The sequence below is a fragment of the Balaenoptera ricei genome, chromosome 5 (assembly GCF_028023285.1).
Source record: "Balaenoptera ricei isolate mBalRic1 chromosome 5, mBalRic1.hap2, whole genome shotgun sequence".
Taxonomy (NCBI): Eukaryota; Metazoa; Chordata; class Mammalia; order Artiodactyla; family Balaenopteridae; genus Balaenoptera; species Balaenoptera ricei.
Genome location: NC_082643.1, coordinates 51168771 through 51184703, shown reverse-complemented (window position 1 = coordinate 51184703; position 15933 = coordinate 51168771). Strand labels below are relative to the sequence as shown.

At 35.0% G+C, this 15933-nt stretch overlaps 1 protein-coding gene across 4 annotated transcripts in view; it reads right to left on the bottom strand.

Annotated features, from left to right (window-relative positions):
* Positions 1–5892: 5892 nt before the first annotated feature.
* The window catches only part of RCHY1 (ring finger and CHY zinc finger domain containing 1), a 15671-nt gene continuing 5630 nt past the window's right edge, over positions 5893–15933 (bottom strand). For 3 of the 4 annotated variants that reach the window (XM_059922840.1, XM_059922842.1, XM_059922843.1), the window contains 6 exons: positions 11215–11293; positions 9696–9740; positions 9527–9585; positions 9412–9438; positions 8320–8440; positions 5893–6547 (listed from right to left, as the gene is read on the bottom strand). In XM_059922840.1, coding sequence (XP_059778823.1) covers positions 6419–6547; positions 8320–8440; positions 9412–9438; positions 9527–9585; positions 9696–9740; positions 11215–11293 — 460 coding nt within the window. In that variant the 3' untranslated portion in view covers positions 5893–6418. The remainder of the gene's footprint in view (positions 6548–8319; positions 8441–9411; positions 9439–9526; positions 9586–9695; positions 9741–11214; positions 11294–15933) is intronic. The other variant, XM_059922841.1, reaches the window with a different exon arrangement.

Genomic DNA, 15933 nt, shown 5'->3' with positions numbered 1-15933 from the left:
AGAAGATAAACAAAATTGATAAACCATTAGCCAGACTCATCAAGAAAAAGAGGGAGAGGACTCAAATCATTAAAATTAAAAATGAAAAAGGAGAAATTACAACAGACACTGCAGAAATACAAAGCATCCTAAGAGACTACTACAAGCAACTCTATGCCAATAAAATGGACAACCTGGAAGAAATGGACAAATTCTTAGAAAGGTATAACCTTCCAAGATTGAACCAGGAAGAAATAGAAAATATGAACAGACCAATCACAAGTAATGAAATTGAAACTGTGATAAAAAATCTTCCAACAAACAAAAGTCCAGGACCAGATGGCTTCACAGGTGAATTCTATCAAATTTTAGAAAAGAGCTAACACCAATCCTTCTCAAACTCTTCCAAAAAATTGCAGAGGAAGGAACACTCCCAAACTCATTCTATGAGGCCACCATCACCCTGATACCAAAACCAGACAAAGATACTACAAAAAAAGAAAATTACAGACCAATATCAGATGAATATAGATGCAAAAACCCTCAACAAAATACTAGCAAACAGAATCCAACAACACATTAAAAGGATCATACACCATGATCAAGTGGGATTTATCCCAGGGATGCAAGGATTCTTCAATATATGCAAATCAATCAATGTGATACACCATATTAACAAATTGAATAAAAACCACATGATCATCTCAATAGATGCAGAAAAAGCCTTTGACAAAATTCAATACCCATTTATGATAAAAACTCTCCAGAAAGTGGGCATAGAGGGAACCTACCTCAACATAATAAAGGCCATATATGACAAACCCACAGCAAACATCATTCTCAATGGTGAAAAACTGAAAGCATATCCTCTAAGATCAGGAACAAGACAAGGATGTCCACTCTCACCACTATTATTCAACACAGTTTTGGAAGTCCTAGTCACGGCAATCAGAGAGGAAGAAGAAATAAAAGGAATACAAATTGGAAAAGAAGATGTAAAACTGTCACTGTTGCAGATGACATGATACTATACATAGAGAATCCTAAAACTGCCACCAGAAAACTACTACAGCTAATTAATGAATTTGGTAAAGCTGCAGGATACAAAATTAATGCACAGAAATTGCTTGCATTCCTATATACTAATGATGAAAAATCTGAAAGAGAAATTAAGGAAACACTCTCATTTACCACTGAAACAAAAATAATAAAATACCTAGGAATAAACCTACCTAGGGAGACAGAAGACCTGTATGCAGAAAACTATAAGACACTGATGAAAGAAATTAAAGATGATACCAACAGATAGAGAGATATACCATGTTCTTGGATTGGAAGAATCAATATTGTGAAAATGACTATACTCCCCAAAGCAATCTACAGATTCAATGCAATCCCTAACAAATTACCAATGGCATTTTTTACGGAACTAGAACAAAAATCTTAAAATTTCTACGGAAACACAAAAGACCCCGAATAGCCAAAGCAGTCTTGAGGGAAAAAAATGGAGCTGGAAGAATCAGACTCCTTGACTTCAGACTATACTACAAAGCTACAGTAATCAAAACAATATGGTACTGGCACAAAAACACAAACATAGATCAATGGAACAAGACAGAAACCCCAGAGATAAACCCACGCACCTATGGTCAACTAATCTATGATAAAGGAGGCAAGGATATACAATGGAGAAAAGACAGCCTCTTCAATAAGTGGTGCTGGGAAAACTGGACAGCTACATGTAAAAGAATGAAATTAGAATACTCCCTAACACCATACACAAAAATAAACTCACAATGGATTAGAGACCTAAATGTAAGACTGGACACTATAAAACTCTTAGAGGAAAACATAGGAAGAACACTCTTTGACATAAATCACAGCAAGATCTTTTTTCTACCCACCTCCTAGGGTAATGGAAATAAAAACAAAAATAAACAAATGGGACCTAATGAAACTTCAAAGCTTTTGCACAGCAAAGGAAACCATAAACAAGACCAAAAGACAACCCTCAGAATGGGAGAAAATATTTGCAAACAAATCAACAGACAAAGGATTAATCTCCAAAATATATAAACAGCTCATGCAGCTCAATATTAAAAAAACAAACAACCCAATCCAAAAATGGGCAGAAGACCTAAATAGACATTTCTCCATAGAAGACATACAGATGGCCTAGAAGCACATGAAAAGCTGCTCAACATCACTAATTATTAGAGAAATGCAAATCAAAACTACAATGAGGTATCACCTCACACCAGTTAGAATGGGCATCATCAGAAAATCTACAAACAACAAATGCTGGAGAGGGTGTGGAGAAAAGGGAACCCTCTTGCACTGTTGGTGGGAATGTAAATTGATACAGCCACTATGGAGAACAGTATGGAGGTTCCTTAAAAAACTAAAAATAGAACTACCATATGATCCAGCAATCCCACTACTGGGCATATACCCTGAGAAAACCGTAATTCAAAAAGACACATGCACCCCAGTGTTCATTGCAGCACTATTTACAGCCAGGTCATGGAAGCAACCTAAATGCCCATCGACAGACGAATGGATAAAGAAGATGTGGTACATATATACAATGGAATATTACTCAGCCATAAAAGGGAACGAAATTGGGTCATTTGTTGAGACGTGGATGGATCTAGAGACTGTCATACAGTGAAGTCAGAAAGAGGAAAACAAATATCATATATTAACGCATATATGTGGAACCTAGAAAATGGTACAGATGAACCAGTTTGCAGGGCAGAAATTTAGACACAGATGTAGAGGACAAACATATGGACAGCAAGGGGGGAAAGCTGTGGGGGGGGGGGGGGTGGTGGGATGGATTGGGAGATTGGGATTGACATGTGTACACTGATGTGTATAAAATTGATTACTAGTAAGAACCTGCTGTATAAAAAATAAAATGAAAAAAAAATGCTAACTGAATTAATAAAGATTATCAAAAAAACCAAAAAAAAACTGGAACAATACTGTAAAGATGTCAATGTGTGGAATCTGGGCTTAATCAAATATACGGTAGGGAACCTGTACATTATTTTGACTAAAATTATAACAAGTCTAAGTTTAGGAAAAGTAATCTGGCAAGATGGACGTGAGGGAGACAGAAAGTGAAATCAGATGGAAGACAACCAAGTAGGTATGAAACTATTATGGGAATGAAAACAGATGTGTAAGAACAAATTACAAAGCAGACCTGCCCAAAGGTGGCATGTAATACAAACGATTAACTGGACAAGCACAAGGGAAAAACATTGACATGAAAATGACAATAAGAAATAAGTCCACTTAGTAAGAAATAAATTCAGTGAAATAATACAAATGGCAAAAACTGTAAGAGAACTTAGAGATGATTAAAAAAATGACAGACTTTTGAATATCCATTTCAAGTTAATTCACTTCAAATTAATTTATTCACTACTGAACACCTATCAGGTGTCAAGCACGTATAAGATAGGATGTTGACTCCTTACTACTCACATTTGTTGTGATTCATAACCAAAATTTTTTTAATTAAAAGAAAATTAAATATGTGTACAATATGAAAATAGGTTTTAATGGAAAAAAAACAAGAATGAGTTTAAAAATCTATGACACCATAAACATACTACTTCAAACATGAGCTAAAGTCAATATCATACAGAACTCCACAAACTGGTTAAGAAGACTCTAGAAACTACAAGAGGTAAAAAGTGAACAACCTGATATACACACTTCATTAATGATAAAAGGGGCCAACAGGCTTCCATGCACCAAGAAATTCATAAACATATTGAGTTACTGGTTTTTACAGTAAGTACACTGTACATACAAATTCTGTGGCAAGGCAATCTGACTTATTTTAGGGACAGACAATTCTGCTCTACCTTATTTCAGGGACAGACAATTCTACCATACCACCATACCAAAGATCAGACTAAGCGTTTAACATTCCTACAAGCTTCTTTAAAATCTCTACGAACAAGAAAAGAACGAAGTTATCCATTAAAATATATTAAAAGTAGTCATCTCTGAAAGATAAGGTTTTTTTAACCTTCTTTTCCTCTTTCCTACAATAAAGATATTTTTGAATTAGGACAAGCCAAAAAAATTTTTAAGATTTTCCATTTTAAGTATTATGTACTGAATGCTAAGGAACTTCTGACTGTGAATGAGAACTGTTGAAGGATTTTAAGCATTGAATTGACATGTCATGGACAAACCCTTGAAGAAACCCTTGGTACATAAACTTCAAGGACATTTGAAAACTGCTTCAAGCACATGACTGGATATCATAAACAAGCTTTTACATTACCAATTCTGCATCATTTTGGACAGACTTGCATCCTGAGTTGAAGACATAACTAATCAGATTTAGAGTTAAAAGAAGACATCTAAAAATGGAAGGTCTATCAAATCACAAGCTCCTCCATGACAGATGACTTAGCTATCAAGGGTAGTTTAGCAAAATGGAAGTTTGAGTCAAAGGCAGCATGGTATAGTGGGTTTGGGGTCATAGACCTGGATCTGATTCCCAGCTCCAACACTGAGCGCCTGTCACTAACTCAAGCATGTCATTTAACCTCTGAACTCCAGCCTTCTCATCTATGAAATGACAGCACCTACCCTACAGAATTATGGTAGTGATTCATGCTAATCACTAAGCCTGGCAAACAGTAGATGCTCAAATCAGAATTTTGTTACTATTACAATACTCACTCCTACTCAAAGAGCCAATGATTCTATGATTAAAAGCAACAGTATGATTTAAATTAGTTTAGCAGGATTAGATAACAGAAATAAAAAGTAATACAACTGGAAAACTAGTCTTTCCTTGTCTGTATACTGACTGGTAATACCTAGCAAAATATCCCATTCCTTCCCCAAATCAAGATCAGCACGAGTGCTCTGCCCAGGCGGAGGAAACGGACAAAGGGAGAGAACACAAGAGCAGAACATGGAAGACAGGAAGACAGGATACGATAAAGAAGATCTGGGCCCAAAACTGGAAATCAATACTGCTGCCTTGACTTCCCTGCCAGCCCAGTGGTCAAGATTCCGCGCTTCCACTGCAGGGTGTGCAGGTTCGATCCCTGGTCAGGGAACTAAGATCCCCACAGGCCACACGGAGTGGCCAAAACAAACAGACAAACAAATACTGCTACCTTTGTCCAGGTAGAGGTTTCAACAAAGAAATAAATGTACCAGAAATGTTAGGATTTTTAGTTAAAAGGCTATCTTCCTTTGATTCAACTAGCTCAAAGCTGGAAACATAATTGGTGTTTAATAAATACCTGTCGACTGATATGTACACATTTTACTTCCTAACCGAAAGCTTTTTATAAACAGACTAAGTTGGATACTGGGACACTGCTGTAAAAAAAGTTCAGGTCATCAAACATTTTTGTGTACCATGTTCCTGAATTAAGAGGTATATTTAATTCCATCACGAGTCCCTGAAAAAGTTACATTTCATGTCCCTTCTACTCATCCATACCTACTTTCAAGCATTTAGAGAAGAAAGAATCCACCCCATTCACAACAAAGACAACCAGTGCATAAAGAAAAACAAGGAAAAAGCTAGTCAAGTGTGAAGGGCACTAGAATGTAACACCATGAAGGCAGGGACTTTCATCTGTATTGTTCACTGTTATCTCTATAGCATCTAGAACCATACCCAGCACATAACAGTTGCTCACTAAATAACTGCTGACTGAATGAATAAATTATTCTTTGAAAAAATAATTTTGGACAACCAAAACGATTATTTTCAATGTTGATGGCTTTCTTAAGGCTCAGAAGAGTTCTATTATTTTACCTTTTTCCCAATTACTCTTATGGAAGATTACTTCAAAATAAAGAAAATAGGATTGCTCTGAGCCAAAAATAGATAGCCTTGGAAAAAAACTTTCTATAAAATACTGTTTCAATATAATTTTATTAGCAGTTATTACATCAAAAGTCACATTTACAGGATCCAAAGGACTGTCTTAGAAAATTCTAAAGTATATGTAATTAGACTTTAACAGTAAGATAGAACATATTCTCATAGCACAGCCCTTAAAAAGTCAAGAATAATACTGAGAATTAAGTACAGTTCTATCAAGAACTAGAAATGAATTCTGTGTGCATAGTGGCACTTAAAACAAAGTTCCATGTAAGTATAATACATCTATGGATGTGAATTTCAGTGGTAAACATTAACTTCCGAACAACTGACACCAAAGGAATTTCCAATCAAAACACAAGCATGAGGGCTTTCATTCAATGTAGAGCTGTGATAATTCTATAAAGAGGCTGTGAATCCTTAAGTCCTATGATTTTACCCTGTGACACTAATACAAAACAAATCAACTCTAATGCACAGATTCTGACACATCATGATAAAAAGATAGCCTTTTTCTATATCAGAAAATGCTGAGTTGTCCAGTGCAGTATAGGCTGGTCATTGCTGATCTACTGAAACTCTATATCCTCCAGACTGAGCAGTATTGTAGGACTCACAAATATTACATTTCATGCCTAATATATGGAACTGGACTGTAGATTTTCCATTGCAATCATTGCAGAGAATCTGAAAAGAGATGAATTAAAATTAAGTATACTAAACCTTATAGATAGAAAGTGGCATTGTCTGCTCAAAACAATTCCTCGAAAATCATACTTAAGATATGAAAACATACCTTTTATTTGTTCACTAAAAACTCTAATAAGAAAGTAGCTTTGAATTTAGAAAATGAAAATGTGGATTTGAGCTAAGAAGTCTTATTTTAAAGTAGTTCCCAAATAGTATAAATAGTAGTAGCACAAAAATTAACATAGGCATCATAATCAGATCAAGACCTAGACTAATTCAAAACAACACACAATTTCATTATTTTTTGTTGACACTTAGAATATTATCTTAGTTAACAAAACAAATTTTTACATACTTATAATATTTTTGCTTATTCTTTAATATACTAAGTTCCTAGCCTTCCATGCCTCAAAAATGAATTAAAGTCCAAAAGAATACTTTCTAAAGTTGAATAAAGAAAAGCTTTTGGCTCGTCCCTAAAATGACAATAAGATGCCACTTAGGAATTAATCTCTTCTAGTACTGAGATCCTGAAAAATAAAAAAGGTGTTAACCTGAAAAAAGATCAATAAATTACTATGTGAGAAAAGCATTAGCTTTAGAAGAGCCACACCATAATAAGTAGGAAACATCCAAATTTTCTCTAAATTATAATTTGGAAAGTAATTCTTTTAAGAATATGATCTAAATGTAGAAAATAGATTACTCGTTGCCTAGAGCTAGAGGATTAAGGAATAACTGCTAATGGCTATGGGGTTTCCTTTTGGGGTGATGAAAATATTCTAAAATTGATGGTGGTTATGTTTGCACAACTCCAAGAATACACTAAAAAGCACCGAACTGGACATTTTAAATGGATGAGTTGTATGGTATGTGAATTATATCTCAATAAGGCTGTTATTTCAAAAAATGATCTAAATAGGACACAGCACACTACAGCCTCTAATAAAACATGACACTACTATCAGTATTACAAAAGTGATCTTTCATTGATCTTACTAACAATTCAATTATCCACATGAATTATGAAATGCTCCAGTGTGAATTAAACAGAAAATAATTTTTATCTGGCTTTGTTAAGTGGTTTTTATCTTTTTGTGTAGAAGTATTTGAAATGAAGATGTTTTGAAAATTTATATGTCGAAAAATTATTAAAGCACCAGAAAGCTATCTACTTTCCAAGTCTAACCTGTAACTGAATGTACTATGCTGAGACTAGATAGCAGCACATCTCAATTAATGGAGAAAAGATGATCATTCTCCACGAGGCAAAAGGCACAGAAATACCTCTTATATTTTAGATTACAGGCTAAGACCAAATAAAGTCTTAGACTAAAAAGGGTAATAAACATTAAAAACCAAGAAGTAATCATAAAAAAAAAATCAGTAAACATGTTTGCCTGAAATAAAATTTAAAATAGTTAAAATTAAAACATAATTAAAATAAAACATCAAACCAGTAATCCACCTCTACTCAGTTACATTACCAACTGACTCTGCTAAGTATATGTAAATTATTCAGAATAAAGTTTTTGCCTGCCATCTAGTGTTGGGAAGAATTTCACAAAGATATTCTTGGATTTTTTTTCCTGGTCTTTTGAGTTCAGAGTAACTAAAATTTAAAGATTATTCTGTCCTTCCCATTAATCATCACATTGGCATCTACACCCAAATAGTACTTTTTAGACAGATCTGAGCAAAAGGGAAAAAATACACATGAACATCAACAAGGAACCTGAAAAGTATTTTTAAGCATTGATTCTACTCACATCCACAGTCATGTTCTGATATTCTGATGGCATAGGAGTGTGTGCTACCTCATCATCCAGCTGTCTCCAGTACCTAGTCATATCGAAAGCAGAGTGCATACATAATGGACATCTGTAGCCTCTAGGAGAGATAAAAGAGTTATTTCCCAAACGTTAAATGGGGAGTATATCAACTCAGGTATACAAGAAGATGCATGCTAACTGGTACATAAACCATCCAAGACAGGTATTATTTTATATTTCAAGATCATCTTACAAATCTGGAAACTTTCATAATATAAAAGTTTTCAATTAAATCCTGTATCATAGGGTATTTTTTAAACCTACTTCTTTTTCCTCAGTTCTCTAAAATGAAGAGGAATTACTCAATATTCTCTGTAGAATATACTCAATATATTTTAAAAACCAATTAAACTGCTTTTTAGCTAAACAGCCTCAATGTCTTAATCTATTCAAGCAAAGGAGAGATTGTATTCCTTAAAACTTATTCAGATCATATTATTTCCTTTCTAAAAATTCTGAAAAAGTTCCCTTCTATCCGGCTCCTAAAGTTTCTACTCATTAGTTTGCAAGACCAAAATACATTTACACAGTCTCCTCTTTCCTAACTATTTGTATCTCACTTTAGCATCCTTTCCCCACAACAAAATCAGCATTAGATAAATCTTATCAGCTTTTTTTGACAGGTCATTATACTGGGCCAATAAAACAACTAAGAATTTTGAGCAACATGCCTCAGCATTTTTATTTTTTACAACGCTATGACTGCCTCTGGCAGAGACTGAGCTCCCCAATAAGTATAGCCAGAAAATGAGAGTTATCTGTCTCAAGTTGTGAGATGAGATAAGGCATAACAGAAACATGAGGACAAAGGTATAGTCTTATGCCCCCACCATGCTTTTTGCTCAATTTAACACCACCCATCTACCCAACCCATCTCGAGAGAAATATCTACCATGTCCAATATGGTGCAAGTAACTGCAAGGTTTGCCCATTTCCCCTTCCCCTCAAAAAAACAAAACAAAGGGAAGAAAAGGAAAGAAAACAGAGGTCTTACAATTACAGTTTTTTTAAATCCCATGAAACACTCACTCTTTCAACATTTCTTCATAACACGTTCTGAAAAATATAACATTATTTTAATAAAGCAAAAAGTACCTCCACTATTTCCAAACATTTTTTAGGAAAAAAACCAAAGTTACTTTACCTGTGTAAAAGATGTCCACATGGCAAGACATGAGCAACAATACGGGATGTGTGAATGTCCTGTAAAAGGAAATAAATGTTAGTGCTTAATTACATGAAGACAATATAAATACCCAGTATTTTAAATTCAAGAGGGGATATTTCCAAAACAAAAAATATTTTAAGCTTACCTCCAAACATATTGGACAATTCTGCCGGGAAACATTTTCAATACACTGTTTAAAAGCAAAACTAAAATTACCAAAGCTTAACTAGATGGAAATGATATAACCATAGTATTAATAATAAAAACTAACTAAGGAAACAATACCAACTTATTAAAGATAATAATGAACATTAATACACGTTTCTTGTATGTCAGACAAAAATTGAACAGTTAACTCTCACAACTATGGCTTTGCACATTACCTGAAACAATGAAATTGCTTAATATGTCTTAATTATTCAAATTATCTTCATTTTATATATAAATAATAACAGTTCATATTATACAGATTGTACTACATGCCATATGCCAAGTTCATTACCTGTATTACCTCAATTAATTCCCACAACACTAAATGAAACAGGTACAATTATTACCCCGTTTTACAGATGATGTATTTGAGGCCTAGAGAAGCTAAAGAACTCCCAAAATTATATGGTAGCAAGAGGTGGAAATATATTTGAGCTCCAACACGGTGCCCACAGGGCCTGAGTTCTTAACTTGACAAGACAGTGTCTGATTAGGTGTGAGGAGGTAACAGAAAAAGCACCAAGTCATGGATGATGCCCAGGCTTTTTAATTAAGCACCTGAGTAGATGATACGACCATTTACTAACATAAACAATAAAAAATAAGTGAGAAACAAAATAAAAATACCACAAGAGAAAATGAGTATACAGTTTTCTAAAGACAACACAGCAAGCATATCTTGCTATCACCCTAAACTCAAGTCGGTAAAACCAAACCCAATCTTTTATCTCCTACAAATTCACAATCTATTAATCAAGTACTTTAAGCCAGCACTAAAAACCTTGGGTGTCATCTTTATTCAGCCCCATTGTTTCTCCCTTATACTCGTCACAATATCCCCTATGTTCATTATTCATCTCACCACCTTAGTATTTTAGGCCAGTTATTATCTAGTATCTATTTTTAAAACACTCTCGTTAGTGTCTCCATTCTCTAAATTCTTAGATAGAATCAGTACTATAAACGATAGTTTATTAGATTTTCTCCTAAGTAATGGAAAATAATTTTTAACAGGCCTAGGATCATGACATAAAATTTCTACATCCAAATGAAAAATATGTGTCTAATTATGAAAGGAATACTGAATTTTCTTGGAATGCTCTGTTAACAAAAGGTTACACTGCTCTGTATTTCTCCTGTACCACACTTTTTAAAAGTTATTCTTAAAACCAGTATCAACGATAAGAATCCATAAGCCAATTTAGAAGTTGTCTACGTTATACTAATAACTGGTGGAAGTATTCTTACACACCACAGAGAAGAAAAGGAATTGTAGATCAGATATTCTAAGGTGTATACTTTAGAATATCTACTTAATACTGCTTAAAAATAAAAAGCGACATGATTGTACTGGGTAATATCTGAAAATGAGCATGCTTTTAAACAAATGAGGATTTGAGCTGTTTTCAAAAACACTGTAATACTTTTTAAATCATGCAAACTGAATTATATACCTTGTGCTTTCCTTGGAGATTTATTGTGAGGCATAAGTTACATTTCAGACAGTGGAAAAAATCTTCCTTTGGACCAATCCTTAAAAAAGCATGAAAACAAACACGTTTTTTACTACAGTGATAATCTGTTCATCATATATAAGTTTAGTTTCACTGTAAAGAAAGTTCAAACCACACTGAAGAATATGAGTAAACCCCTACCTCCCCAACAGCATTCCCCAAACGTAAAAGCACTACAAGCAGAATGGTACCTACCCTTCCATGTCTTTTTTTCCTATAAAATTGCCCATATAAATATACAGACACACACACTTTGGGTTTTGTTTTTTACATAGATGGATTCTTTCTATATATCCTGTTCTGCAACTTTCTGAAGAAAACAATTATTTCCTGAAGAGCATTCTATGTATGAATACATAGAACCACTTTATTCCTCTCCACAGTTTCATAATATTACATGGTATGGATATATCACAATTTTTTTAATATCCTTTTATTGATATAATTTACTATCTTTAGTTCATACAATGATACAATAAATATCTGTATACAGACATCACTCAACCTACATGTTGATGACTTTTTATAAGATTCCTAAAAGTGAAACTATGGGGTCAGAGGGCATTGCATCATCAGCTCTGATGCTGCCAAACGGACCTCCAAAGACAGTACAGTTTATACTCCCACCAACAGTGTGCGACAGCACCCACGTTCCCCACACCCTAGCCAACACTGGTTACCTATATGACAGACAAATATGAAAAGTCATTTTAATTTGCATTTCTCAAATGATGAGACAGGGAGCATATGTTAATGTTTATGAACCATTTGGATTTCTCCCGTGGATTGCCTGTTCATGTGTTTGGTTCATTTTTCTACTAGGGTATTTGTCTTTCATCAATTTAAAAGAGCTCTTTTTGGTACTCCCATGGTGGTCCAGTGGTTAAGTCTCCATGCTCCCAATGCAGGGGGCCCAGGTTCGATCCCTGGTCAGGAAACTAGATCCCACATGCCACAACAAAGATCCCACACGCGGCAACAAAGATCCTGTGTGCCGCAACTAAGGCCCAGCACAGCAAATACATAAATGTTTTTTAAAAAGCTCTTATTTTTAACTGAAGTATATACTTGATTTACAATGTTATATTAGTTTCAAAAATATACAGCATAGTGATTCAATATTTTCATAGAGGACTTCCCTGGTGGCGCAGTGGTTGAGAATCTGCCCGCCAATGCAGGTGACACGGGTTCGATCCCTGGTCCGGGAAGATCCCACATGCCGTGGAGCAACTAAGCCCGTGCACCACAACTACTGAGCCTGAGCTTTAGAGCTTGCGAGCCACAACTACTGAGCCTGCATGCTGCAACTACTGAAGCCTGCACACCTAGAGCCCGTGCTCCGCAACAAGAGAAGCCACCGCAATGAGAAGCCCGCACACCACAGCGAAGAGTAGCCGCCGCTCGCCGCAACTAGAGAAAGCCCGCGAGCAGCAACGAAGACCCAACGCCGCCAAAAATAAATAAAAATTTTACAAGAATTTTTTCATAGATTACACTCCATTTAAAGTTATTACAAAATAATGGCTATTATTTCCCTGTGCTGTACAATATATCCTTGTTCCTTATCTATTTTATACATAGTAGTTTGCATCTCTTAATCCCTTACCCCTGTATCTTGCCCCTCCCCCCTTCTCTCTTCCCACTGGTATCCACTAGTTTGTTTTCTATATCTGTGAGTCTGATTCTGTTTTGTTATATACATTCATTGTTTTATTTTTTAGAGTCTACATGTAAGTGATAACATACAGCATTTGTCTTTGTCTGGCTTTTCACTAAGCATAATACTCTTTAGGTCCACCCACGGCATTGCAAATGGCAGAATTTCATTCTTTTTCTGTAGCTGAGTAATATTCCTCTGTGTGTGTGTGTGTGTGTGTGTGTGTGTGTGTGTGTGTGTGTTTGTAAGTGATACTGTTATGAACAGTACCACTTGGGGTGCATGTACCTTTTCAAATTAGTATTTTTTTCGAATATGTACCCAAGAGTGGAATTGCATACAGTATCATATGGTAGTTCTACTTTTAGTTTTTTTGAGGAACCTTATTTAAAGGAGCTCTTCACATATCTTGGGTATTAATCTTTTTCACTTGCATATGTTACAATTATTTTTCTGGTATGTCATCTATCTTTTTTTTACATCTTTTGTCATACAGTCATTTTGATTCTTATGTAATAATAAAAAGACATATTTCCCTCTAGGCCTTATGCTTCTGCCTCTGGTCTTGAAAAGACTTTTGAAACCTATAGGTCATGAACACATTCCTCTATATACTTCTAATGCTATGGCTTATAATTTTTATATTTTTCTTTCATCCATTTGAAATGTATTAGGTATGGTAAAGGTGAGACGGCTAGTTGTCCCCAAATTTCTCTTATACCTCTTCTTGCACAACAACAGAAACATTTAGCTAGGCACAGGGCTGTCCAGAATAAAAACTATTTTCTAACTTCTCTGAAGGTATGAACAGAAGAGACAAATGAAAGTTCTGTCTCATGTCCTTAGGAGAAAAGGGTATATACCTTCCCTTCACCTATTTCCCCCTTTCCACTGACCAGAATATGGACTCTTCTAAACTATGTAGGCTAGAAAATATCTTATGGATGGCAAAAAAATAAGACGAACCTGGACTTCTGTTTAATTAACTACATGGTTCAGACATTTCCATAAGAAACATAAACATCTACCTTTTTCAAAGCACTTGTTATTTAGAGTTTCTGTCACAACATGCTAAAACCATATTCTAATGAATGCACAGTTTTAGTAATCAATTTTTTGTTCCCAAATGGATAATCAATTTTCCTAATGCCCTTTCCCCTGATCTGAAATGCCACTTTTGTTATAAATTCCTATGTATAAATATGTGAATGTACACACACACACTCACAAACACACTGTTCTTCCCTTTATCTATTTGTCTATTCCTGTACAAAGAACACACCATTTGAATTACTCTAACTTTATCATGTTTTGATCATGTGGAAAGGCAATCCTCTCCTTGTTATTCTTCCTTTTCAAAATCAGAATCTGCTTAGCTATGTGAATTTTCTCTTCCAGGTGAAATTTAGAATCAGCCTGTCAAATTCCACAGGTAAAACCCTGCAGGGAGGCTCCCACTACTGCCCAAGACAGAATAAGAGAGACTGGATCTACCCTCCTGCCTAAAACAACCCCCACAAAACCCAAACAAAATATATGAAACAAGTTTCACTGAACATCAGGCAATGAAGGACAGTGATCTGTGAGATACAGGAAGCAAATTAAGTGAGCCCTACAGCTGCCCCAGTTTACTGCTTAGAGCACTTTCAGGCCAAACAAGTTGAAGGAAGTAAGGCAGAGCCAAAAAGACTTCCTGACTGAGAAGATGGCTGGAGTTCACAGGACAGAGTACCAGAGAGGACAGAGCTGCACAGGGGAGCCCCTCAGGTATTTAGCAGGATACACATCAGTGCATGCATGTGAGGAAACTACCCAAGGCCAGAGAGAGAACCACCCAAGAGAACTAGAAGGAACAGCGCTCAGCACTCAGACATGGCCAGGATCAGTGTTTACTCCCATCAGCCAGACTGGAAAACCTGAGAACTCATGGGGTACTGGGTAGAGTACTCAGGAAGGTACTGAGTAACACCTCAGTAGTGAGGAATAATTATTCCTAGAATAAGCACACCTCCAGATCCATCTAACAAATTATAAAAGCAAGTCCCAGAAGTACCAAACTGTTTCCAAGTAACTTAACTGCATCTCAAAATAAAGCTCACGAAGATTTGTAGGAATATGAAAATATCCCAACAAGGTAAAAATCACAGTGTCTGGTATCCAACAATGACCAGTGACGCAAAGCAGCAGGAAAACCCAACCAAAAAAGAATAATCCATCAATCAAAATCAATCCACAACTGACACAGATGTTAGAATTAGCAGAGGAGGACATTAAACCAATTATTATTACTATATTCCATACGTTCAAATAGTATAGACATGAAAGATATAAAAAAGACCCAAATCAAACTTCTAGAGTTAAAAACTAGAAAAAGTTGTTTGCTTATGATTGATACATCTTTTGGTATGTTTGTTATCCTTCCTTAAAAACAACTACATAAAAGAAAAGGAAGCGATTTAAAATTCTCCAGTGGGAACAAGGAGAAAGGATTAACATAGAATACTTAAGAGCTCCAGCAGTATTGGTAACATTCTATTTCTTAACATGAGTGGCTTGTTATATTAGTATACTTTAAAACATACACATGTTACATATATGCTTATGTATACACCTAACACTTCAGGATTTTTAGAAAGAAAAAAATTCCTATATATCAACATGTCAATAGTACCTTGTCAGTGGGTGATTGGACTTCAGGCTGTTTTATCAATACTTTCATTCTTTCTACTTTTCTGTATTTTCCAATTTTTAAGTCTGTAGTGATTTTATCAAAACTTTTGACAATTTTTTTTTAAACTAATCTTCAAAAAGGAAAAAAATCTACCCTAATTTTTTACCTTAATTGCCTACAAAACACTTCATATAAAAGCATATTTTCTACCCCAAAGTTAAAATTTAAATAGGCACACAATTGTTGATGGCCTAGTTAAATGATGAAGGCATGAAGAAACTTTTTAGAATAATGGAAATTTTTTTTATCTTGGTTTGTGTTGGTAATAACA